The 27,157-nt window shown below is 38.4% G+C and overlaps 1 protein-coding gene across 1 annotated transcript in view; it reads right to left on the reverse strand.

Annotated features, from left to right (window-relative positions):
• Positions 1–1,572: 1,572 nt before the first annotated feature.
• eff (ubiquitin-conjugating enzyme E2 eff) overlaps positions 1,573–27,157 on the reverse strand; it is a 25,764-nt gene continuing 179 nt past the window's right edge. The window contains exons 2-4 of the mRNA XM_068356162.1: positions 16,643–16,816; positions 4,630–4,735; positions 1,573–3,257 (exon numbers count right to left, since the gene is read on the reverse strand). Of these exons, the coding sequence (XP_068212263.1) occupies positions 3,118–3,257; positions 4,630–4,735; positions 16,643–16,816 (420 nt within the window). The 3' untranslated portion in view covers positions 1,573–3,117. The remainder of the gene's footprint in view (positions 3,258–4,629; positions 4,736–16,642; positions 16,817–27,157) is intronic.

The following is a 27,157-nucleotide window of genomic DNA, read 5'->3' on the forward strand; positions in this document are numbered from 1 at the left end:
TACCCACGACTACATTATATGTATAATGTACTACTTAGTTTATACATATATGAGAACAAGCACAAAGTTACAATGGTTAGCTTTGGGTATTTAAGAAATTAAACTGCTTTTGGGGATAAGTCAATTAAGATTTTTCCTCAGAGGCACAAGATGTTGGTATTTAGTTAAGTATTATGAAAAAGACCTTCGTCTGAAGGCCTTAGAAGTTTTGACATAGTATATTAGAAAAATTTCCTCATACTTTACATCAAATTCAGTTGAAAGAATTTTAGACTTTTCTTCATCCATTACATTTACCCAAGTCAACACTTCTTCCGTCTACCTAACTATGACACACTGATATTCAAGTGACCTTGTATCAATTGATTCGAGACTTATCACAACCATCTAAGCAATGTTAAAAGGCACTTCACGCACATCACCTCCAAGGTTTTAAGTTATAATCTCAGTGAGCACACTTTGTCAGACATCAAAGGCTTTTACCAATGTTAAAATATCTGAATATTTAATTTATTCTCGTTACTCTATTTTCAACGATGATAGTATTATAAAAACTTCTCAATCAAGTTTACTGCTCTTCAAATTTGTATCTCAATGTTGCAAAGATGACCCAATGTTCAACTTTAGAAGATTTTGCCCATATAGAATAAACTCTGAATGCATCTAGTTACTTTTCTTTTCTCCTGTGTGCTTAACACTAAAAGCAGCACCCATGTGATACACGGGGGCATCTTGGTTTCAAGGAAATTCTTACCTAGAAACTAGATTTATTAAATCAGTGATTTACCATTACATAATTGCCAGTTTTAATATAACTGGACCATACACTATTCTAAAAGGTTAAAAGTTAAATTTCGGAATTGGTTAAGCTTCAAATTACCTTTATCATCTTACGTGTAACTTGGGTTTTTACACCAGCCAATTGTAAAATGTTAAGACATTTTTCGGGGGGCTTTGCATTTAGGATCTAATCAAAAGGTGGCGATGAAAATGTTTGCACAACTGCCACCAGGGGGACATTTCCCATTCCAGTATTTCGTTTCACTTTACAATACAGGACTTGTCAGCTTGACAACCCGACACACACACACACACGTTGCAATATTTTACAATACTACTGAGCTTAACCTCGTCAGACAAATGAAAATTTTAGTTGTATAAATAACAGAGGGGCTACCTACATTCAAATGCTATACAAAATGCTTAAAGAGCAGATCAATCTTTAGAAATCATTGAACAGAAAACCAAAGTTATATAATCAAAAGTTAAAATGACAATACCAGATACCAGAAATCTAACAAGTAAAAGAATTAACATCTGGAGGCTTGATAAATTAATAAAAAGTGAAGGTTGGCATGTTTGAATAGCAAGCATCCCCTTACTGCGGGAGTCCTTTCTGTCGCCCTCCTCCGATATAACCTGCCCTGTCTGCTCGAGAGTTTACTGGTTAAGTAGGTATAAAAGCAGACAATGAAATTCACCTCTCAATCCTGTTTTATTATAATACTGCAAAGTATGTAGCAAACTTCAATATTACTTGGTGTAGAGGGACTGGAAAAAAAAGAAAAAGAAAAGTGTTCTGTACACCTTTATTGACAAAATTGTATTGAAAACTTTTTTGAATACTGTATTAAATGAACCAAACAGCCTTGTATTGAAGATACCTGCCTCCCATGTTTTCTGCCAGAGAAATTATATATAATAATAATAAAAATCATATTCCTGTTGCACACGAGAGGCAGGCAAAGCTGATGTAACTGTACCACCAGGCTCTTCCATGAGGATGACGCAGACCGAGCTCCAAGAGCGCAGTCCTCAAATGATACAGCAAGAAGCCAATAATAAGGAGTGTTGGTGGCAGCAAAGGACGACTAGTGAGGTCACGGAAGAGCCTGATAGTAAGAAAGGAGTGAAGTCTTGGACCTAAGTAGCTTAAAAATTAAGAAACTTTTTTTTTTATATATTTCCGTTTCTAATAACGCATGAGGCAGAATAATTATCATGTCACACTTCTAATAATGCACCTGGCCAAATGAATTAATGTTCTTATACCAATTTCAAATGAACCATAAGTTAATAAAAAGGCTAGGGACAGACATGATAGTTAAAATATTAAACAACAGCTTAGCAATGATATCTGAGGTGATGTGTTATGGATTGCCGACTACCCTCCCTCCCCCTCCCCCTCATCGTAAATGTTAAGAGAATCACACACTGGAACTTAAAGAAAGAGTTACACGAGATGATACAAGGTTATATAGTGGATTGGGTGACACTTAACTGAACAAGGGCAAGTTTACACATTTGCCAAAACACACAACTCCTGGTCATCTGGGTAAAAAAAAAAAAAAAAAATAAAATAAAAAAAAAATCACAAGACCTAAATAATAAAAAACAATCACAATTTCTTTGTCACTGGAGAACAAAGAAGGCTGGCTCGGGACACGCAGACAAGGAGTAATTAAAAGATGCGTTACAGTGGGTGAATTAAGACTAATCAAGTTGCACTGGTAGTAGTTGCTGGCTAAGAGGGCTCCAGTCCCCTTGTAAGTCTCGACTCATCTTCCCCAACCATAAAAATGTCAACTGGCCACACACTACCGAAATGACCCAAGTAATACCCAAAAACTAACACAAGCATGATATTTTGCAATGGTGGAGGAGGTGGCACGTCCTTGTTTACATTTTTACACAATAGATCCTAGGTACAAAGAGGAGCCGCTGGTAGCAGTGGCACTTTATTTGGGGAAAATTGCGGATGAATGATTAAGGCCCTGACTGAGTCCACAATGTATTTACTCTGGTGCCAAATGAAAGGCTGCTGGCCAAATGTGATAGTGTAGTGATGGACCATCGAGGTGACGGTGTAACTATTCACCAGACAGTAGAGTAATTAGTGAAGGGTGAGAGTAGTAGTAGTAATAAAGTTTTGTTTGGTTTTTTTTTTTTCAACATAATCAGGATGAAGAGAGAAGGATCAGCAGCAAACAACAGCAGCAGCAGCAGCAGTCAGACTGATGGCAACGGCGATGGCGGTCAGGGTGGTAGTGGTGGTGGTTCTATGGCAGAGGCGGGGGTCTGGGCTTGGCCGCACTCCACCACTCTGCCACTAGGGGATCACATAGCATATTTCCTGGTCCATTCTCTGGCCAATTCTTCATACTTGACCTTATCTGTCTTGTACATTCGCGCAATCTCTGGCACCAAAGGATCGTCGGGATTTGGATCACACAGTAGTGAACAAATTGAGAGGAGCACTGTGAAAAATAGGAAAACATTTTAGCTCCAATCCAAATAGTTGCTTCATAAACGGCTTTTTGAAACCTGACCTGAAATGAGCTCCGTTCAATCCCTGACTGTTGGGTCTAAATAATTCTATAATTACAATTTTTTTTTTAATAACTCGCCCTCTTATATTAAATTAATATTTTCATGAAGACAACATAATTTACACCTGACATTTTTTATAACCACCTACAATACAAACTATTTAACACCTTGTGTTATTAAGCCCTAATCATTCAAATCATCTTAAATTGCAATAGGTTAATTTTTTTTTTTTTTTGAAGATTCAATGAGGATTCAATCTTGATTAAGAGAAAATTGAAAGAATATTGGAGAACCTGGAAGGAAAAAAAATTAGAGAGATTCAAAGTATAAGGCATTAAGAATCCTTAGTAAATCTAGTGCGTGTGCAAGACACTACAAAGACCAAACCTTGATCATCTGCATTCTACAAACAACAGAAGACATGGTAAAAGAGCTGGCTATTATTTACAAGAATCCTCCTGTTTTCTTCAATAAATACGGATACAATTAGTGATAGTATTTATAATTTACAAAGGTACAAAAGCCACAAACCAAATTACATCACAGAGAATGACCTAGGTAGGGAAAAAACGAGAGAGGAATATTAAGTTCAAATGGAATTGCAAATCAATTATGGGTAAAAAGGAAATATGTGCCTCGAGCATACTAAACTCACAACGTAAAAAAAAGAGATGCATCGAACGATTGGAGGGAACAGTTTTGAGGGTACTACACTAAGTTGAACCAGCTGCCAGTTGGTACGAATATCCCCTAATCCAGTGAAAGCTTGTAATAAGTATGGGATGGCCGCTGTCACCAGGAAGTATAAAATCATGAGTTGCATGCATTTCCCTCTCTAAAACTATACATAAACAGAACTTAAAGACCAGGTAGTCTCTCATATACTTGATATAATAGCATTGTTGACATGCAGCAATTTTCCTCTGGCAGTTTATCACCATTTAACATTCCAAAATTTTTTTTTGGAACTTCACTCGTTTGAAAAAAAAAAAATCTACAAGACTGTTTCCCTTGTTTGAAACTAAAATTTCTCACTAAATAACATGGGGTAAATATGGTTTAGAACATTTTCAATAGAGATTGGAGGGAATAGAATAAGAACAAAAGAAGCCGATGTTGGGTTGAAAAATTTTGTTGGAAAACAGACGAGATGAGATTTAGAAAAAGGATGTTGACAAATCTTATATTTGAAGCTTTCCCTTAAAGAAAATCTAATGGCAAATTCACTTCAGTAAACAAAAAGGCAACTTTTAAAAGAAAGGACATAAAAATCAATAAAAACTAAAAATAAATTTTTACCTTTGGAAATAGTTAAGGCTGGACTCCATTGGCTCCTGAGAATGTCCAAACATATTGAACCATTGCTGTTAATATTTGGGTGGTAGATGCGGGTTGTGAAAGCGACCTGAGGAAGAAATAAAAATTAAATTCTACTTGTACACTAATAAATCTTTTCGATTTGTTGAATAACATTAAAATCAAACTTGAAACTAGTGAAACTAGAGGGGCACTCAGTAAAGGGCAGATGTCCCCTGGAACAGCTTATTTCTCAACCTTGCCTTTATTATTTGGCACAGATTATCATACACTCAAAAATGAACTAAGTTTTGTAACAACGAAGTCCAAACTTATGGCTGATTACGTAAATTGGACATTTTGGTTGACCATAACCTTGACCTTCCAAAATTTAATAATTTCCAGCTTTTTATGTGTTAATACTTGTAAGTTTCATTACTCAACAATTAAAATTGTGGCCAGGAAGCTGTTCACAAACACAAAAATGGTCTAAAACATAACCTCCTTCCAACTTTGTTGGCAGAGGTAATAAAAGTCTCAGTCAACAGCATATGCCAATGAACAATTACAGCGATAGGGTACAGATTTGTATGACCAAGATACTAAGAAACAACCTAACTTTGGATAGGATGGGACAGACAAGCATTGATGCTGGACATTACAGTAAAAGATTCCTTCAATGCCATCTCTCTAGTCACTACCAGGAACTGGTATAAAGTATGCAGTCATTATGCAAAATGGGTTCCATATATTTGTCCATTGTCTCCTCAGATCTGGGAGGTTGGGGAGGGGGCCTTTTAAATCACAAATTTTAAGTAATTTGTATTTTTCCTAACATACTTACCGAGAACTATTTTCTTAGGAGTTACCTGGAATCTCCTCTCATCCGACCAGAATTTTGTGTAATTTACCCTACTTCCGTTTTCTGTTCACAAATTTTAAGTAATTTGTATTTTTCCTGACATACTTACCGAGAACTACATTCTTAGAAGTTACCTGGAATCTTTTCTCATCCGAATTACATGAAAAAAATAACCTTCTAAATCAAGTGTGTTCCCCCCTACATCTATCATCCAATCCAGCACATAAATGAGCCAGTGCTGCATCCATAGGAGGGGGAAGAAAGAAGACGTAGAAGAACCAATCTAACTCGTTCTAGGCTTAAATAAAGACTGCTACCTTAGGAGAGTATCTTGTCCCATGAAGGAGCTGTGTTTGCTGAACAATCTGTTGAACTACAACCACATGGCCAAGGATACCAGTATCTAGGGTCCTGTGGGTAAAGTTCCGCAGTTACCAGACTCTAATCTTCAAGAAATGCACCCCACAGGTTCTTCCCTAGCACTGGGATAGACCTGATATGTCAGACTTTGTGAAAACAAATTCAGCATGGTCCATCAGTCTCTTTGCCTGATGGGAGGGGGTCTTTGATTGTCTTACAAAGCTGGAAAGAAATGCCATAGGGTGTTAGTTGGTCATTCTGTTGCTTAAGAAGAACTGTAGAGTACTTCTAAAATAGGGATACGTGCCATCCTAGTTCCCAGTAGTCACTCCTTGTAGAGAAAAGACAAATCCTTAACTGATGATGGGAAATGGGTTCTAGATCCTAAACACAAACTCTTGAACTGAAATGATAGCGATCCTTTACTTTAACCCTTTTACCCCCAGACTATTTGGAAATTTCCAACCCTTAACCACCAGAGGTTATTTTTTTTTTTCAAGCACATTTAGCAGTATATTTTGTTTAAACTGCTCTAACAGCCTTAATTTTTGTCAGAGAGAGGTCAGGTTGGTCTCATTCTCTTGGAAAATGCCTGAAGTTTCTCAAAAAAATTGTCAAACATATGCAAAAAAAAAAATGTAAATAGCAGTTTTTTGCAAGGACGTACCGGTACGTCCATGGGAGTAAAGGGATGAGTTTTGTGAAACGTACCAGTACGTCATTTGGGGGTAAAAGGGTTAAAGAGACTTGTGGCACAAGGAAAGGGCCTCTGAACTTTTCAAATGTTTCCAGTGGAACTCCTCTTGGACTCTGTTTCTCGCATAGGGTCCAGACTCAGGACCTAGTTGGAAACTTGGTTCGAGGGCTGAGCGATATCCTTCACTGCAAAGATTAAAAAGATTCCCTAATAACCCTGACAAAGGAAAACTTATCAGGAAATCATTCGACAAACGGCCGCTTTGGAGCATTCGAGCTCATTGGACCTCTGTGAAACAGAAAGAAAGGCATAAAGGCAGAAGCATGTAGAATATGAACTGAGCAGAAACTAGAATTTCCTGTCCAACTGAAAGACAAGCTGGTTAGACGGTGAAAACCTGAAATACTGTACTAAGGTCAATCTCCCGAGTAGATGCCCTTCTGGTATGTACCATCACATGTACACGAGGGGAGATCGCAGGACACACCAAGCTACATTGATCAAACTTTTTAGTTCAGGCATGAATTACAGATTGTCAACTGGGGGCCACAATTTACTATATGCAGGAAATATTTGTCCAATCTAGTTTTTTCTTTCCTTAATTCTTCCACATTTTGTCTTACCATGAAATTTAAAACTGATATCTTATCTTGAAATATTTCCTAATGACGATTATAGGAATGTATATTAATAAATATTGCTTCAGTAATCTAGAAAGTCCTGGGGCGGTACAACAAAATTTTGCAGGCCACAGGTTGCCCGTGCCTGTCTTATATGAACGACATCATCATCTTCGGCTGAAGAGTAGCACTCGATCGGGTGCATTTGGTTCAAGAATGAACTTGCTTGTTGTCCGGTCTTGGAATATGGCAAGATCGCGTAAAAAATATCAAGTGCGCATATCGATCAGGATTGCCAACCTCCTTAGAATTACATTACGGTCACCAGGCCACACCAGCAAAGTAATAATCAGAAAACAAGAATGAGGTCACAAGAATGTGGGTACCGACAGGTTTGCGTGAAAAAACGGTCGCTAAATTTGTCATCAAAATTGAAATCTGCCCTTCCTTCTAACTATCCCTCACCAGGAACAATCTGCAAACAATTATCTAAATGAAAATACATAAGATTAAAACAGTCCACTGAAAGCAGCTTATTAAAACAGACTATGCATCCTTTCAGGTGGGCGGGCCTTCTCACCTAATGAACAGTAACAATCAACACCTTATCAAAGATTTTCCAGCCACATTGAGGATTAGTAATAATGTATTGACCAAACAAATTATGTAGAGAAAAAAAAAATTATAAAGACCAATGCTTCCTACTACTTGAAATAAGGTACAAAATTTGCAAAAATATTAGAATAATACTAAAGTCAACTCGTAATTACAAACGATTACTTCAAAGGCTACCCTGCCTTTGACTTTCCCGACTTGAAGCGAGAAACGCACGTGTCATTACTACATATGTTAATGACTAAAGTATCTCATGAAATGCATAAATAGCACTTTATATAAGGTATAGATGGAAAAGTCATCATAAGTTTAAATCAATGAGAGATAAAATGCAGCAAGAGAATAAAGTAGTTGAGCCAAACAAGGAACAAAAGAGCTAGTACAGCTAGCAGCGGTGCTTGACAAATGCAACTAATGTCACTAGGTTACATCATTCACAAATAAATCTCCAAAAAGGATTTATGTAGCTTTAGTGTTAACTGTTAAGCTAGAAGATAACCAACTTGGTGGAATTAATATTATTAGCTAAGCTACAACCCTAGTTGGAAAAGCAGGATGCTATAAGCCCAGGGGCCCCAACAGGGAAAATAGCCCAGTGAGGAAAGGAAACAAGAAAAAATATATTTTAAGAACGACATTTAAATATTTCCTATATAAACTATCAAAACTTCAACAAAACAAGAGGAAGAGAAAGTGGATAAAAGAGTGAGCCTGAGTGTACCCTCAAGCAAGAGAACTAACCCAAGACAGTGGAAGACCATGGTACAGAGGCTATGGCACTACCCAAGATTAGAAAACAATGGTTTGATTTTAGAGTGTCCTTCTCCTAGAAGAGCTGCTTACCATAGCTAAAGTCTCTCTTCTGCCCTTACCAAGAGGAAAGTAGCCACTGGACAATTACAGTGCAGAAGTTAACCCCTTAGCTGAAGAAAAAACTGTAGGGTTGCTGATAAAAGAATATCCAGCAACACTTGGTTATCAAACAATTTCGGAACCAATCACAGAGTGATAAGATTCCCGTAGTTATCAGTATTTATCAAACTACCTTGGGTCAAAGATTAAGCTGTACTAAGAATGCCAGAGTGGGTTAATCCTTTAATTTGTTACTACTGGACTAAGCTCATGAGAAAATTTATGCTCTAGACAACCCTGAAAATTGCTCATGAGAAAATTTATGCTCTAGACAACCCTGAAAATTGGTTATGACTATCGACAAAATCAAGAATCTATAGAAGACAGCACACTAATGACTATTAGCCGTTAACAAAATTTACCAAACTACACTGAGTTCATTAAATCATACAGCAGGCCACAAAGAACTATCTTCAAATTTTACAACTGATTTTGTATCTTTAGTAGCAACAAAAAGGCAATCAACTGTAACTTATATATCCCCAATCCAACTTTTATTTTCTCTTGATCTGTGTCAACATCTGCTGAGCATTAGGGCACTTCAAGTTAAACAGCATTAAAAGTTCTAACCTATCCAAGTTGTCTTCCACAAACAACATTTTTGCCGAGTAAGTCCAGCTTCAAAATTAAATCACTTATGAGATCAACTACAAGCCATGTTATGCAGGTAAAGTTTGATATGTTAAAAGGAGTTAGTCCCTGGAGGTGCTTATAGTCTTCATATTTCCGACCCCGTACCTGTTGATTACCGAAATTCTTCTGAAGCAAAGTACAGTGCTGATCGACCTCTCCACTCCATTTGTTTCATCTACTGATCTTAGATCCTCTGGATTCCAGCAAAATCCTGGAAGCCTTGACCAACAATTATACTTTCCAGCATAAATAGCACTACACTAAACAACAAGGCTTAAGTGTGAAATTCTTCCCCACTGCAGGGTTTCCCCATATGCGTCTAGCCTCTATTCAACCTTGCCCACTACAGCGGGCCCTCCCTGTAGCTCTCCAAAGGATGAAAGCCTATTGCCCCTTTAAGTAGTCTTTTTCTTTAACTGGCACAAGATTCCCTAATGGAAGTCTGGACCCTTTAATTCCTGTAGGTCATGTCTTACGAGTACAACCAGAAGCATCCACTAGATTGGCCGAGAGCTATCAATGTAGCCTTGTGAGAAACATTGTGGTTTTCCCATCGCACCTTCCTTGTTCTTGAGCCCCAAATGGTTGGGGACTGATCCTATAACCATAGAGTAACAACATCAAGAGGTATCATGTCAGTGTAACACTGTAGTGTGTTCCACTATTCACATCTACCCAACCCCACTTTTTCTATTTGTAAAAACCAATAAATCATTTACTGTTAATATACTGTATATCTAAACTAATCATGTATTGGCATTTTAATTTTCATAATATTTTTTTTAGCTATCTAAGTAATCGATTGTAAATGCACAACACATTTTAGCTGTGACCACATTTGTTCATAGATGTCGCTGATGTCCAGGGTGGGACTATTTCCCTATTGGCGGGACCAAATTTAGTAGTATCAACTGTCTGATCATGATTGACGAGTCTTACAGTCTCATGTTACTTTTTTTTCTATGACCAGAAACAAACAAACAAATAGAGGAACAATAATATTGAAATTTATAGATTTGAATCAGAAAAAACTACCAGACAATGCATGCTCATAATCCCACTAATACAATTATAAGAAGATTTAGCAACAAGCGTCTTGCAATGCTGGAAAAAATGTACCGGTATGTGCGAGATGGAGGGATCAAAAGTTCAACAAAGTCGATGAAGGAATCTTACGAACCAAAGTTTTCAAAAGATTAGGTATCAGTATACATGAGAATTTATAGCATATTTACAAAAAAAATTCTCCTGCTCCAGGAATGGCAGCAATCTCTAAAAGCTTGTAAAGGGGACCGCTTCGGAGCCGCCTTCTTCTTGGTGGCGTACAAGGCCCACTGGATCTCTGGCCAGGGCACGCACTCTGGACATGTGGAAGACTGGGAACAAACACTACCCCTGCACGAGGAGCACAACGAATGCGGGTCTACCTCTGGCTTCGACAGCCACGCACCACAAGACTTACCGGCCTTAGGGCCGGGGTAACGGCATTGAGATTCCATAAGGAAGCACTAAAACACGAAGAAAAACAAGAACACTGGGAAAGGAGGTGAATGAAAGGCCAAAAGGGAATGGGTATAACACGCGGTAACACAAAGAGTCGGACGGGATGTGAGAGAGTGGCGAGATGTGAACTAAGCCGCGACCAGAAGCTTACTGGCGACAGAGACCTAGCTCCTTGCTCTCGCGCGCTGACCCGGGTCGCCTCAGGGCGAATATCCATCCGCCACAAAGGGACCCCACTAGGGAGAACGGAGATAGGGGAAACTACACAAAATTCTGGTCGGTTGGGAGGAGAATCCCAGATACTCCTAAGAAAGTAGTTCGAGGTGAGTACTCCGTGTTGGAACAAATGAAAATTAAGACTGTATTAGGCTCTAACTGGCTTGGTTTACTCTTCGACAACATTAGAATTTTGATACCTATATTCCTGTTGAGAATAACCTAGATGAAGGATATGCTTCTAGTCCAATGCAGATAGAGCCTTAAAACCTGATTGAACAAAGGCCTTCCCAATGAATTGTAAAGGACAGTAAAACATTAACCCTTTTACCCCCAGGCTATTTGGAACTTTCCAACCCTTAACCCCCATGGGTTATTTTTTTTCAAGCACATTTTGCAGTATATTTTTTTTAAATTGCTCTAACAGCCTTAATTTTTGTCATAAAGAGGTCAGGTTGGTCTCATTCTCTTGGGAAATGCCTGAAGTTTCTCAAAACATTATAAAAAATATGCTTAAAAAAAAAAAAAAAACAGTTTTTTGCAAGGACGTACCGGTACGTCAATAGGGGTAAAGGGATGAGTTTTGTGAGACGTACCAGTACGTCCTTTGGGGGTAAAAGGGTTAATAATGAAGGTTTTATGAAATAACTAGCATTAAAAGACACAAGTCTTAGCTACAAAATCACAAGAATACAACATTCAAAAGAAGGATCAGTCTAATATATGGGTTTTCTCCCTAGTCAAAGAATGGAGGTTGTTGAAATGCTTCCAAACAATCGTCATTCCAATAAACGGGTTTTCTCTATAGACAAATAATAGTTCGTTGAAATATTTTTAAAAGTCTCCAGTCAAAATTATAGAAACCATACAATATAAGTTTGTAAGAATAAGTTGCCAAACTCCGACAGCACCAAAGGATATGAGAAATCTCCCGAGGTGTTGAAATAACTTCTGAAATGACATAACAGATTACTGTATCACTACCAAACCAAATTTAGAGCCGATCTACAACCCTAGAGAGCCAACAGGGAGAGATCCTCATGACAACTGAGGAAATAATTGGCTCTCAAGTGAAGAAAAGAATGACTGCTGCTGCCTCCGATGCCTTAGATGACCGCGGAGGTAGCAGCAGTAGGGGATTCAGCATTATGAAGCTTCATCTGTGGTGGATAATGTGGGAGGGTGGGCTGTGGCACCCTAGCAGTACCAGCTGAACTCGGTTGAGTCCCTTGTTAGGCTGGGAAGAACGTAGAGAGTAGAGGTCCCCTTTTTGTTTTTGTTTCTTTTGTTGATGTCGGCTACCCCCCAAAATTGGGAGAAGTGCCTTGGTATATGTATGTATGTGTAAGTGAAGGAAAATCCCAAAGATTACAAAAAAAATTAAATCATACCAATTATCCTCATGGATGTAGTAGTGGTTGCCACTCCCTTCACCTTTTCAAAGGCCAACCAATAATAATTTCTTTGACTCCATGCCGATTAACATGACACGCATAAAACTGTTGAGGTCTTCTAGTCATCAAGTCATTAGGGAAACTGTGGCTGTTCAAGACGCCTTTCCCTTCACGCAAAGACAAAGGAACGGTTCCACCAAGGAAGGAACCAGGGTACCTGGGATCAGATTAATATCAGCAGGGCAAAAACCTACAACTATATAATGACCTCCCAAAGAAGGAAAAGGGGCAAGGCGGACACCTCCAAACAGTCCCGCTATTGTAACATTCACGACACTGGCTGCTGAATCTGGTCGGAGTAAGGTTGAGAAACCTGACAGATGAATCTGGAATATCTAGTCTCTTGCTTGAAGGTACACTCGGGGTTCACTATTCTACCTTATTTCTCTATCTTGTTTTTTAGTTTAGAAGGTTTTATAGAAATTATATTCAAGCTATTTTAATGTTACTGTTCTTAAGATATTTGATTTTAACTTACTTCCCTTATAGTTTACCTTTTCTTGTTTCCTTTCCTCACTGGGCTGTTTTTCCTAATAGCTTAGCTGGTAATAATAATAATACAATGGCAATCACAATGCACAACCCCAAGAAAATCCAGTGAAAGATGACATGTTAAAATGCCAGACCAAAGATTTCCATTGTTAAGAAAACTTTAGGGTTAACTTCTGGTGCCAGAGGTGAACAATGGTAGCCATGCTGTCAGAGATATGACAACCACAATGAAGGGTGATAGTGGGATACCTTATCTAAGGAATTTAGGCCATACGGCCCGGCCACTGAATAATGGAAAGTCATTCAGCGCCAAAGGCAACTGGTAGAAAACACAGCAAGCCATTTATCGACAGCCTTCATTTTATTATTATTATTACTTGCTAAGCTACAACCCTAGTTGGAAAAGCAGGATGCTATAAGCCCAGGGGCCCCAACAGGGAAAATAGTCCAGAGAGGAAAGGAAAGAAAGGAAAATAAAATATTCTAAGAACAGCAACAATAAATTAGTATTTCCTATATAAACAATCAAAACTTTAACAAAACAAGAAGAAGAGAAATAAGATAGAAGTGTGCCTGAGTGTACCCTCAAGCAAGAGAACTCTAACCCAAGACAGTGGAATACCATGGTACAGAGGCTATGGCACTAACCAAGACTCGAGAAAAATGGTTTGATTTTGTTGTGTCGTTCTCCTAGAAGAGCTGCTTACCATAGCTTAAGTCTCTTCTACCCTTACCAAGAGGAAAGGGGCCACTGAACAATTATAGTGCAGTAGTGAACCCCTTGGGTGAAGAAGAATGGCTTGGTAATCTCAGTGTTATCAGGTGTATGAGGACAGAGGAGTGTGTGTAAAGAATAAGCCAGACTATTCGGTGTTTGTGTAGGCAAAAGGAAAATGAACCGTAACCAGAGAGATGGATCCAATGTAGTACTGTCTGGCCAGTCAAAGGACCCCATAACTCTAGCGGTAGTATCTAAATGGGCGACTGATGCCCTGGCCAACCTACTATATAATTAGAAGAGGTTGGAAACAAATTGCTTGAGGATCTTCTGACAATATGATCTGGAAAGACACTTCTAATTACAGTACATAAAAAAAAAAAAAGATATAAATCAGAAAAGGATGTTCTTCATTCATCACATCAGGACAAGATTGATCTTCCCAACAAGTTTCCTGCAATGTTAAGTGGCATTGATCGTGAAGTATAAATGGCAGGGGAATCCAAGTGTAATTTACGAGGAAGAACAGAACTTTGAAGATTTCACAGATTTAAACAATTCTGAAGAGCACCACCTAAAAGAAAAGGTGTCTATGGTTTTACTTGTAAGAACTCCCTTGCCTGGAAAGGAACTACTGTACCCGGTCCCCACCACCACAGCCTCACATATACAATCTTGCTACAGTGAACAATACTGTCTTAACCCTTTTACCCCCAGGCTATTTGGAACTTTCCAACACTTGACCGCCAAGGTTTTTTTTTCAAGCACATTTTGCTATATATATATTTTTCTTTAAATTGCTAACAGCCTTAATTTTTGTCATAGAGAGGTCAGGTTGGTCTCATTCTTTCGGAAAATGCCTGAAGTTTCTCAAAAAGTTATTTAAAAAAAAAAAAGTAAATAGCAGTTTTGTGCAAGGACGTACCAGTACGTCCATGGGGGTAAAGGTATGAGTTCTGTGAAACGTACCAGTACGTCCTTTTGGGGGTAAAAGGGCAGATGACGACATATGAGCAATAAACATAGCTCCCAAATAGCAAGAGCAGGTAAATATAGTACATGTAAACTTAAGGCCAACAATGGCTAACTCCTAAACTTCCCACTTTCGAAAGCGGGCCCAAAATTTGGTCTAGTACAGTAATCCCTCTCCATAACGTGGTTCACCCATAAATTTTTATCAATATATCCAAGTCTATAACATGGACTCTTCTTTATATCTGGGTTTCTAATAAGGCCATATAAACTTTTTTCATTCTTATTTTGAACTAGTGAATTTTTTCATGTCTAAATCTTTAAAAAAATTTATAAATATTGAAAAATAAACTGTATAGATTCTTATTTCTGCTTTGCCATTTATCAACTATCCATGTTGGGTAAATTAAAGAGAGTGAGATCCCTACGAAGAGAAAGTTATTAATGAAAAAACTAAGACAATTAAGTAAATCAAAAGCATTGCAATGTGCTTCATGGATTGTAGGCAAAAAGTCAAGCACTGGGACACAGTGTAAAAGGAAAATCAATAATGCTTATAACACCAGAGCAACTCGGCACTCACACCTACGTGAAATAAAGAGATTCTTAAACATACAGAGCAGCAATAGAAAAAATATTAACCCTTTAACCCCCAGGCTCTTTGGAAATTTAAAACCCTTAACCCCCAAGGGGTTATTTTTTCCCCAGCCCATTTTGCAGTATATCTTTTTTAAATTGCTCTAACAGCCTTAATTTTTGTCGTAGAGAGATCAGGTTGGTCTCATTCTCTTGGAAAATGCCTGATTTTCTCAAAAAATTATCAAAATTATGAAAAAAAAATTTTATAGCATTTTTTTGCAAGGACGTACCGGTACGTCCATGGGGGTAAAGGGATGAGTTTTGTGAAACGTACTAGTACAGTAAGTCCATTAGGGGTAAAAGGGTTAAGAACCAAAGATTTTATGGAGTGGTGTTAAACGTGGACACATCAATTCTTAAAGACCGCAATACGTTCAATATACAGTATGTGTGAAGTTAATAGAGGTTATAAAGTACAGCACACTAAACCGAGACACGTCTAGAGCCCTTAGTCCTTTGGGGGTTAAGGAACCCAAATAGATAAACTAATTAAGTATTGCATATTACAAGAAGATTCAAAATTGTTACTCTGAAATACAAAAATTATTAACCAGTCATTACATGAAAGACTAAACTTGAAAAAAGGGGCAATAATTTAGCTGTATTAGTTTCCACCTACAAAACGGCAACGATCCGAATGTCCGAGAAATTCAAGAATGCTTAGTCAAATGTATAATTTAGTAATACCAAGTAGGATCAGTTTACATACAACTGAGGTACTGTAAATATTAATCTAAATCTTTATAACACTATTATTATTATTACTTGCTAAGCTACAACCCTAGTTGGAAAAGCAGGATGCTATAAGCCCAGGGGCCCCAACAGGGAAAATAGCTCAGTGAGTAAAGGAAAAAAGGAACAAAATATTTTAAGAATAGCAACATTAAAATAAATATTTCATATATAAACTACAAAAACTTTAACAAAACAAGATAGATAGAAATTAGATAGAATAGCGTGCCCGAGTGTACCCTCAAGCAAGAGATCTCTAACCCAAGACAGTGAAAGACCATGGTACAAAGGCTATGGCAATACCTAAGACTATAAAGTAGTACTGTACAGTATCTATTTAGTTCATAAGCAATTATTTATATTTTCATACTAAAATGTACATTATCTAAGTCTATATCCTACAAACAAAATTAATAAAACACTTAAGTCATATAATAAAGCCCTGCATAAGTTTATCTAACAAATAAAAGACCAAGCATCAAAATTAACCTTTTCTAACAAAAAAAATCAAAGGAATTCTAAACGGGATATACAGAACACCGCAAGGAGAAACTTATCCGCGCGCATACCAAGCAACGTGGACCAACTTACTTTTGGGGGTTTAAAGGGATAGTCGGTGGGGAAATGTATTGTGAGGAAAAATACTCCTCCCTGGAATGGACTCTCTGGTGGACCCATGATAGTGGCTTGCCAATGGAACAGGTCATCACCTACTGGGCCTGCTGAACATTGTGCTGGTGGGTCCCGCCCCAGGTCTTGCAATTCCTGTGATAAAGAGAGAGATTCAATTAAGTCATATACATATATAGTTATAATTAAACTGTATATTGTACAGTAATAGAGTACTTCTATTTTACTTGTATCTTAAAATTTATACAGCACTCATAAATAACACAAATTATAATTGGTCAGTGTCCACATTATAAAACCATTCCCCATTAACACTAAAATCAATCATAAGGTAACATTGTGGAACTTCATGCTGATAAAAGAAGCCAATTCCACTAATTATAGTGAAAAAATTCCCCTATTATTCACCATGTACATAAAATCCTTTATAAGTTATTTTAAAAATACGAATATTTATCCAACATCAACCTGTTTTCCTTGCTTCAATGCCTCTTTCTTCCAAACACCTTTTGCGGATATAAAGTAAACAATCGAGCAACTGCACCTAAAATGCCCTTTTAGATCTCAATAGTTAAATTTGTACTTAGCCTTGACAATGGGCAAGGATCCAAGATCACTCAAATAGAGTAGAGTACAGTACATTTCAAATGCTGGCTTCAATTTTCTGAAGCGTCTCCCTGCATGTTAAGTACTGGATGTACAGTATACACATTTTATCCCTTTTAGTTTTAACTTGTTACTGAATTTCAAGTTTAAATAACTGTGTTTCTATAGGTGTTCCCATAAACCTAAGAAAGTATAGACATGTAGGTCCAAGGATGTGTGTGTAACACTTAAGAAAAGTTAGATTTTAAGATTTCATTAGTAAGAACATTGTTAGCTTTAAAATGATTTAATATACTGTGCATCAGTTTCCATAGGAATCAATTGGCACATACATTTGCCCAACATTAATTGCAAATCAGCTGTTATCGACCATAAGATCTGAAGTGAATCCCGGAGAGGGACGTGAGAGGCATTAGCATTATTGTCGATAAAAAATAAGACAACTGATTAACCATTTGTATGTTATGAGGACGTAAAAACATATCAGCTGTATTGAATGCAGACTTCAGCTAGGTATACCCTGTCAAGCTCTAAATGGTGTGCACTTGACAACACGAATGCCCAGGGTGGGCAATACATATAGGTCTCCCTTGTTGAAATTAATTTCAAGGTGGGTAGGGTACATATATCCCCACCAAATAGGGAACTCGGATCTAACAGGCAATTGGATACACACTGAGAATTTAAGTAGACCAGTTAATTCCAAAGTAAAAGTCAGATACTGCAGAAACACAAGGTATGGCAAAATGATTTACAGCATTTTGACAAAATTATTAAGGCCTTCTGGAAGTCATATTAAGATTTCAAGAGTTAATTTGCATCGAAAACGAGAACAAAGCCTTAGCTCCCTGCTTACTCCATTAACCCTTTTACCCCCAGGCTATTTGGAAATTTCCAACCCTTAACCCCCAGGGGGACATTTTTTTCCCAGCACATTTTGCAGTATATTTTTTATAAATTGCTCCAACAGCCTTAATTTTTGTCATAGATAAGTCAGGTTGGTCTCATTCTCTTGGAAAATGCCTGAGCTTTCTCAAAAAAATTATCAAAAATCTGAAATTTTTTTTTATAGCATTTGTTTGCAAGGACGTACCGGTACGTCCATGGGGGTAAAAGGATGGCTTTTGTGAAACGTACCAGTACCTCCTTTGGGGGTAAAAGGGATAAAACTGAAAATAATCTTATGTACTGAGCTAGAACCACCAATTTCAAGATTAAATAACAAAAATTGACATGGATGAGGAAGTGGAGTGTAAGCTATGCAGAGCTAGCATAGAAGACCTCACCCATTTCTTACTTTACTGTCAAGACCTCAGTGAAAAGAGAAAGAAAATAGAAAAAAAGGCAGCAACCATATGAAGAGGAAAAGGAAAAGAAATATTACAAGAAAAGAAAAAAGAAAAATATAAAACAAATGTGGAAAACAAGAATAAAAAGTGGAACAAAGAAAACTAAGCAGGTGCCGACGAAACGGCAAATCCCTCCGTTCAACACCTGAACCGGTTGGAGAAACAAAAATCTACCCTTGGCTTTGGTTGAAAACAAAGGAATTGAGTAATATGTGCTTTTTCAATTAATAAATAAATAAATAAATAAATTTAAAAAAAAAAATTCCTTTATGATAAATCAAGACTTTCCTACAATTAAAATGGTGAATTTACCCTATTCATAATGCCTATATTTTCTACTCTCTTGTTTAAGGTACCATTTCAGGACCCTTCTAACCTAATTCATGCAAAGTACTATAGGTTTCTGACTCGTTCATATTTTACAGTCAACCTTCTCTTTACCTTCCACTCATTTCCTTAAACCATTACCTAATGTAAAAGCCCTTAGAAGGATACTGGGAGTTAAATGGCAGGACAGAATTAGAAATGAAACCAAGAGATTGAGTGCCATATGTGGATGAAATCATGGCGAGGGGTAGATAGAGATGGTTTGGGCATGCTCTTCGCACTCCCCAAGAGAAATTGGAGAAAACGTTCAACTGGGCTCCACAAGGGACCAGACGAGTTGGAAGACCAAGGCCTACATGGCCAAGGACTATGAAGCGCAAAGTAGACGACGAAGAATGGAGAAGTATTTAATTAAGAGCTCAAGATAGAAACGACTGGCGAAATCAGACCGAGGCCCCTTGCGTCAATAGGCGGAGGAGATGATAACTCCTGTAACCAAACAATTTCAACGAAGCCATTAACATTTTGTACATATACAGTAATACACTATGGTGTTTTCATGCTATCATAATCATTATTCGAGAGCAATTCTACCATTCAATGATAACACGAAAGTACGCCTGTATTCAATATAGAGCAACTTATTTTCATCAATTCGCATCCCGACCTTCGGTTGCACAATGGGTTGTGGACTGGATTGTTGCTATAAATCTGGGATCTGCAACCCCGCTAAGGAGTGAACGCAGGTGTACCCGAAGTAGAAACAGCGGTGCAGTAGCGTAGAACATTTCAGCTAAAAGGACACAGTGAAATCCCTTTGGTATCGCAAGTACAGCTAGTGACATACTCCAAGCTCTATATATACTGTATATTAATGTAATTGCAAGGAGTGTCTTTAAATAATTTATAATTCAACGTTATTCTTCGGCTGATGCAACATCCTTTATTTTCTACGTTGAGATAATTGAAATGTTCATTTGCAGTCTTTTACCTGGAACTTTCAACTGTCAATATTTCCCACTGAAATGACCTAAGATAGTACTGTACAGGTAGATATTCACTATAAATACTAAACAACTTGAATCATAATTACCTACTTCTAGGGAGGTAAACAATTTCATTCATAAAAAAAAAAACATAGCTACAACACCTATAACGTAGTAGTGTACTTCTCAATGGCAATGAAAATAGCTAATAAGAGGGTCGGGACAACTTTGCCAGATTTTCTTATGCAGACCTGGCAATGGTTCAACAACTAGCTATGTTAGGCCTATCTGCCTGCCAACCCTTATAATGCCATAATAGGACATTTGATAGGCTTTTATAATGAAAATTTTCTATGGCAAGGATTTCAAATAAACGGTCTAACCCACTTGAGCAACCTGTTTCCGTTTGGAGGTACTATAGGGTCATTTGGCAGGGTGCTACAATAGCCTGGTTTAATTCGAAGGTCTTTCAACCTATTTTACTGTGCATTTCTTCATAAATTCTAGCTTATAGGTCATCTTGTTACATCCTACGATTATTTATTAAAATTTAGTATTACAGTGAACCCTCGCTACTTCGCGGTTCGACCATCGCGGATTTTTTCATAACGTATGTATATACATATATCGCGGATTTTGATTTTCCGGAAATTTCGAAAATACGTACATGTTTAGCAAGAGTTGATGGGAGAAGTACAAGAGGAAGGCCAAGGTTTGGGTGGATGGATGGAGTGAAGGAAGCTCTGGGTGATAGGAGGATAGATGTGAGAGAGGCAAGAGAGCGTGCTAGAAATAGGAATGAATGGCGAGCGATTGTGACGCAGTTCCGGTAGGCACTGCTGCTTCCTCCGGTGCCTTAGATGACCGGGGAGGTAGCAGCAGTAGGGGATTCAGCATTATGAAGCTTCATCTGTGGTGGATAATGGGGGAGGTTGGGCTGTGGCACCCTAGCAGTACCAGCTGAACTCGGTTGAGTCCCTTGTCAGGCTGGGAGGAACGTAGAGAGTAGAGGTCCCCTTTTTGTTTTGTTTCATTTGTTGATGTTGGCTACCCCCCTTAGTATATGTATGTTTAGCACATAAGCTAAATTACAATTCTATAAGGCAAGAACTTTAATACTTCTACCCGTTTCAAGCCAACACAAAAAACTGAACGACATTTAATATGTTGCCGACACAAAAACTTTCAATAAGTCATTAAAAGCTAAACCTGTATGAAGCGCACATATTTCATCCAAATCATAAGCGTGGATCACTGTATATATGTATACATACTGTATAATCCAGTTTCCTTACTTTCAAGGTCACACAACAGAAACAAAAGTTAGCTTTTGTTACTAAATACATAAGAATATATAATTAAAATGTAAATCATGAAAATAATACATGGAGATAATAAGCTGGCAAAATCACAATGCATGTTAGGTATTCCAAATTGAAAAAGATAGATGCAAGTTTCCTGTATGTATGAATGCACAGTAGTATATATACATAGAAATTATGGACAATATGCAAGGAACTGTGTCTAGCCACGAGGGAGAGGCAATCTTTAAGCACGGGAGCAGTCGTCGTATTCAAGAAAGTTTGCAGATAACTGCATTCATTTTTACTATCAAAATGCTTTTTCTATTAAAAGTGCTTTCCACCCATTTGTATGGGATAAGCATGGGGTTTCCTTCTTTTTGTAGTGCTTTACTTTGTCTTTGAGGTAGACCGTTGTCCAGATCGGCTGCCCTGCCTTACATCGCTTTAGACCGCGGTAGAGTATGTTCATGTATTGTACCATTCACCAGCGTCCTATCTTCCAGCAACGAGGAATCCTGGCTAGACAAGGTTGACAGTTCGGGACGTGAGGTGTCATGTATTTAGGTGTTGGAGTGGCTGTGTGTGTATTAGACTGCAACACCGATTTGCTTAAAGCAAACCTATCCCTCGATTACATACATAATCCTGAGGTGCCTACACGGATAGCATAGTGCCCACCTCTCCGACTGGTTGGCTGTAGATTTGAACCCGTGGCACAGACTTCTACAAAACTTGAGCTTGCTGCCCTAACCCACTTGGCTGACTAGCAAAGCAAGCCCCGTAAATGTTCAATAAATGTGGGGCCAAAAATGTTTAACATGGGTACAAGGGTTTATGGGTTTTAGGCATAGACATATTTGTGCCTGTGAGGGTGTTCGACGCTTGAATACTACAATAGAAGGTAAAAGTGAGATGAGGTCTGACACCGGCATAAGCAAAATTGGAAGTAGAACATAAGGCAAGGGCCGGTGACACTACCGTCTAAATGGGTAAACAATAATTTTGTCACATTAGGTCTGTAAAGCTATATGCGTTTGACCCTTTGAGAAATGACAACTGTTACCTGTAATCATGCCGACGGGGTGGCGGTAGACAAAAGGTTTACAACACGGAGCCTTTGTAGTTTATGGGGACACGCCGAGAAAAATGGACAACAACTAACAACTTCCCCCCTTTACCTGACCTACAAGCCGTGTCCTTACCTTTCTAATGACCTAACGGGAGGGCTAACGGCCCCTGCAACCCGCCCAACCACTGTTGCTATTATACAAACCCCACAAACCCAAATTAACCGAACCTAGTAGTTCCCAGGTCACAAACCCTAGCCGGGGGCAAGCTCCCGGACCCCCTTCTTGGGCTGAATTTTGAAAATATAAAATAACTTCATATTATGGTATATCGGATCATAGTAAAGCGCATCTTCCCCATAAGATAAAACGATTGGGCTAGTAATAAGGTAGATATCGCCCTGTCCCGATAAACTACATTCACCCCGCGATGTTCGTGTGTTGTACCAGTCATCAGCATCCTTCCTCCCAGCAACAAGGAGTCCTGGCGCAGTTAGGTTGACAGTTCGAGACATATGAGGTATCATGTATTTAGGTGTTGAGTGTGGCTTTATTTGAGTGTATTAGTCTGTAACACCCATTTGCTTTAAACAAACCCATCCGTCTGAGATGTCTACACGGATAGCAAAGTGTTCTCCTCTCAGACTGGTCAGCTGCAGATTTGAACGTGCACCACAGACTTCTACGAAGTTCGAACTTGCTGCTCTGACTGACTTAGCCATCGAGAAAACTAGGCCACATAAATATTAAACAAATGTGGGGCCAAAAATGATCAACACGGGTACAAGGGTTTATGCGTTTGGCCATATATGGACACACCGGTGACTAAGTGGACATTCAATGCGAGTCCTACAATAGTATGTTAAAGTTAAAAAAAGGTTTGACAGCGGCATAAGCAAAAATGTCGGTTAAATAGAATATAAAGCCCATGACACTACCAACTCGAAGGCCGACGTCAAATGGTTAAATATTAACAAAGAATTGTATCAAATAAGTCTGACCCAAGAAAAGATGTCAATGGATATTGCCAGCAGTGTAATCATGCCAATGGGGTGGCGGCAGACAAACTGTTAACAAAGCCCCTTTAACTCCTCCATTACACACAGCCCGGTGTGATGGTCTGAACAATCCCCCGGTCTCAGAATTCTCCTTGAAAATCTGCGCATGCGCGAACATTACCGTTTGCCAGTGCGTACAAGGTTGATGTTTTATTTTCCTGTAATGTTAGCGTGCGCAGCTCAACATTACCGCTTGATGTTTTTATTTTCATGCGAGCGAAGCGAGCTAATGGCGGAAAAGAACCATTATACAATGTCAAGGAGAATTCTGAGACGGGGTGATCGTTCAGACCGTCACACCGGTCAAAGCAAGAGAGGGATATAGGCAACAGCCTATCCATGTTACATCAGCAAAACAAGACCAAAGAATGCTACCACTACCCATAAATGGCAGGGGGTGTGATCCACCAGCAAAGGCGGGATCAAATCTGACCCCACGGAGCTGTGAGTGTCGGAAAAGAACTGTGTACAAGGGGGTTTAGTTATAGACAGAGTCATGTAAAACCATTTTATACTTTAAAGCTTTGCTATAGGCCTGGGGTGTGTCATATACCCAGAGTTCAAAAATTGAGTAACAATTGTCCAATAAACCTGTCAAGAGATCAACCAATCTTTCCATACCTACCCTTCAGACGTTACTGTATTATATTGAATGCCGGCTATGACAGAAGTATTGCATGCCCTGTGACAGTTTCATGATTATTTAAAATTTCCCAAACTGGTTCATGAAAAACAAAGGTAGGCCTTTATGGAGTGCCGGCACTTGTCTAAACATAAGATGCCTCTCCAGGAATACCATGACCTTTTGCATCAGCCCACAACTTTACTTATTATTTGAGCTAACCTAGAATCTACTTGTTTTGGGGTTAAATCCAACCCTCCACTGAAGCAGAGTGAACTATTTCTCGGGCGGGTCCATATTAATCGTCTAACGAAACATTTTCATTATAACTTATACAATTCTTTGATTGTAGCATCTTCCAAATCATATGATCTGGTGAAAAGTAATGTCTTTATTTTCTTCTTAAATTCAATTGCTCCCTTTAGGTCCATCATTTCAGTTGGCAGTTTATTATAATGTCTAGGTGCATCTAGTGGTGGTTCTTCATGAAATGGCTGTATACCCTTATCTACCTTACAAAAATGACAACCTGGACATTACTGTTCTGTAAAAAATTATGTACATATTAAATGTGGACCCTAGTCTACAAAATTATACCTTGCCTCGTGGAATTTTGACGTATACGGTGACAATGACTGATATGCAATTTGGATTGGTTTCTTTTAAATAAAGCTCTGAATATGACAGAATATGCAGCTAAGCAGAAGTAGCATATAACCATCTTTTGCACGTAACCCTTCATTGATTCGGATAGAGATGTAGCATTATGAAACTGGCCTACTGAAACGTAAATTTAAATTGAACGTCAAACTAGACCTCCAATCACTCGATAGCATTGTTCATAGCTGGGTTATACATTTACTTTATGAACCTTATACAATATTCTTAAAAAATAAAAACTTGACACTAAAAAACCAGAACATCCCACCTATGACACCACACCCTGAAAATAGAGAAAACAATGAAAAAACTTATTTTTTGAAATAGAAAATTAGAAAAACATTTGAATATCAAAATTACAAACTTTGGAAAGCCAGAAAAAGCAATGTTAGACAAGCTCTAAAAGCAAAGCGATGATGTGTAAAATGAAAAAACGGTAGCCACCAATAAAATGGCTATGACCCAGCTATATGCTGAATTGGGACGATGTATTTAAGAGTATCACACAGCGTATTTAAGGTAATCTGTCAAATCCACATTCTCAAAGCACTTATAAAACAATTGTGTATCAGTTTCTTCTTGAAGTCTTAATACTTCCGTCTTTCAGATAGTGGAAGCCTGTATAGTCTCAAGGCAGCATGTAAGAATGTTCTAGAACCTACTTTGACATGCTTTTACTACAAGGATAAAAAAACCCCAAGAAATAGTGGAATTGCAACAGCCGTATGAAGAAAAGAAGATAATAGGAAACGTGCTGTTCAAGAAAGAAGGAATAGAGAAAAGAAAAGAATATATCTATCAAATGGGGAAAAGAGAAGAAAATAAAAGAATTAGAATAAAGAAGAAAACCAAGGAGGTGCCGATGGAAAGGCGAATCCCTCCGCCCAACAACAAGAACAAGAACAAGATAAGAGACCAGGTGGGCGAAATGTTTACCAATGACGGCGCAAATTAGGATTACCTTTAAATTTTGGGTGTGAATATCGTATCTTACAGAAGAAAGGAGTTTGTCTTGGCTTCCCTTTGTGAGGCTAGTACTTGCCTACCTTGTGTGGTTTTACTCCTGCTACTATCACTATTAGCATTCCATACCCCTATAGGCTATCTACCAAACTAGGAGGGACCCCTATGCTACTTCTCACCCATGGGGTGACAAGCAAACGACATACAATATACTGACAGCTGATTATAGAATTTTGGGATCGTATGTACAATGACGGCCATACCCTGTAATTCAGACATTTTCAACCCTTTCGAAATCTATACAGGAGTCCTGGGGTGGGGGGAGTTCACAGGAGGATGTTAGCCCCATTTAGGAAAGTAGGCAAGGACACGGCTTTTGTGTTAGGCGAGGAAATTTAAGTTGGCTGCCGTTCTACAAACCTGATCTTGTCCGTCATTATACAAACGCCCCGAATTCTGATGTCACACGGCAAGCCAGTATTATTATCCATACAGTTCGGAGATTAGTCATGCGAGGTAAGGAAGCCAAACCTCGTCCAAATCTAATTTCAAGGAATCCCATTTCCCTTAGGGAGGACTACCGGTTTTACTGCTTATCAGCATGACAGCGGTAAAGGGTACCGCGCCACTCGTTATATTCGTAATGGGAAATAAAATATTCAGCATGACTCATAGTAACACAAACTTTTAATAACCATATTGGGGTCATATTTATCTATATAGTTTTAAAATAGTATGAGTAGAAACATATAGAATACCTAAAAATATTTACCTAAAAATTGAGCAAACAGTATTAGTACCAAAACAAGATATATCCAGCTTTTAAACATCAATATATGTAAAATTATAAAATTCCCGAAGGTTTTGAGATATAAATAATAACCATAATTTTCTGTTTGAACTTAGCCACGATTACACCACGTAAGTTCGAACATATAGGAAATAGCGTGATTTTGTTATTAGAGAACATTAATTTGGTATTAATATTTATTTAAAATTGAGTAAATTTAGAGGATTCAATTTTGATAAATTTAGTAACCACACAGCATGACCTATTAAAACCCTCTTGCTAAATGACCATTCGGCCCCACATTTACCTTCACCATTGACCTTGGTCGTAATGACGAACCTCCCTAATTAGACATTTCAGGCTTAAAATGTCCTCGGGGGGACATTGGGACACAAAGGTACCGGAAAAAATCCCCCTGAGCGTAAAGACCACAATCCCACCTCCATCAAAACAAGTGTGTCCCTGAAAAAGTCATCATGAGTTTTCCTGTACCTTTGCAGCCCCTGTACAGACACATATGGGGTAATATATCATTAATATACTTATTTTATATCAACCAAGGCCACAATGAAGCATGTCCGCCACATATAGACACCCGTAGGAGCCACTATGGGCCTCGGGAGGGAAAAATATAACGGGGGGCAAACGGCTTTTATAATAACTGGCCCTGTGCCGTCATTTCCCCCCGACGTCCAAAACACGCCCATTTTGGGCTTAATCCTTCACATCTCCGTCCCCGGACGC

Source organism: Palaemon carinicauda, chromosome 32, assembly GCF_036898095.1.
Source record: "Palaemon carinicauda isolate YSFRI2023 chromosome 32, ASM3689809v2, whole genome shotgun sequence".
NCBI lineage: Eukaryota > Metazoa > Arthropoda > Malacostraca > Decapoda > Palaemonidae > Palaemon > Palaemon carinicauda.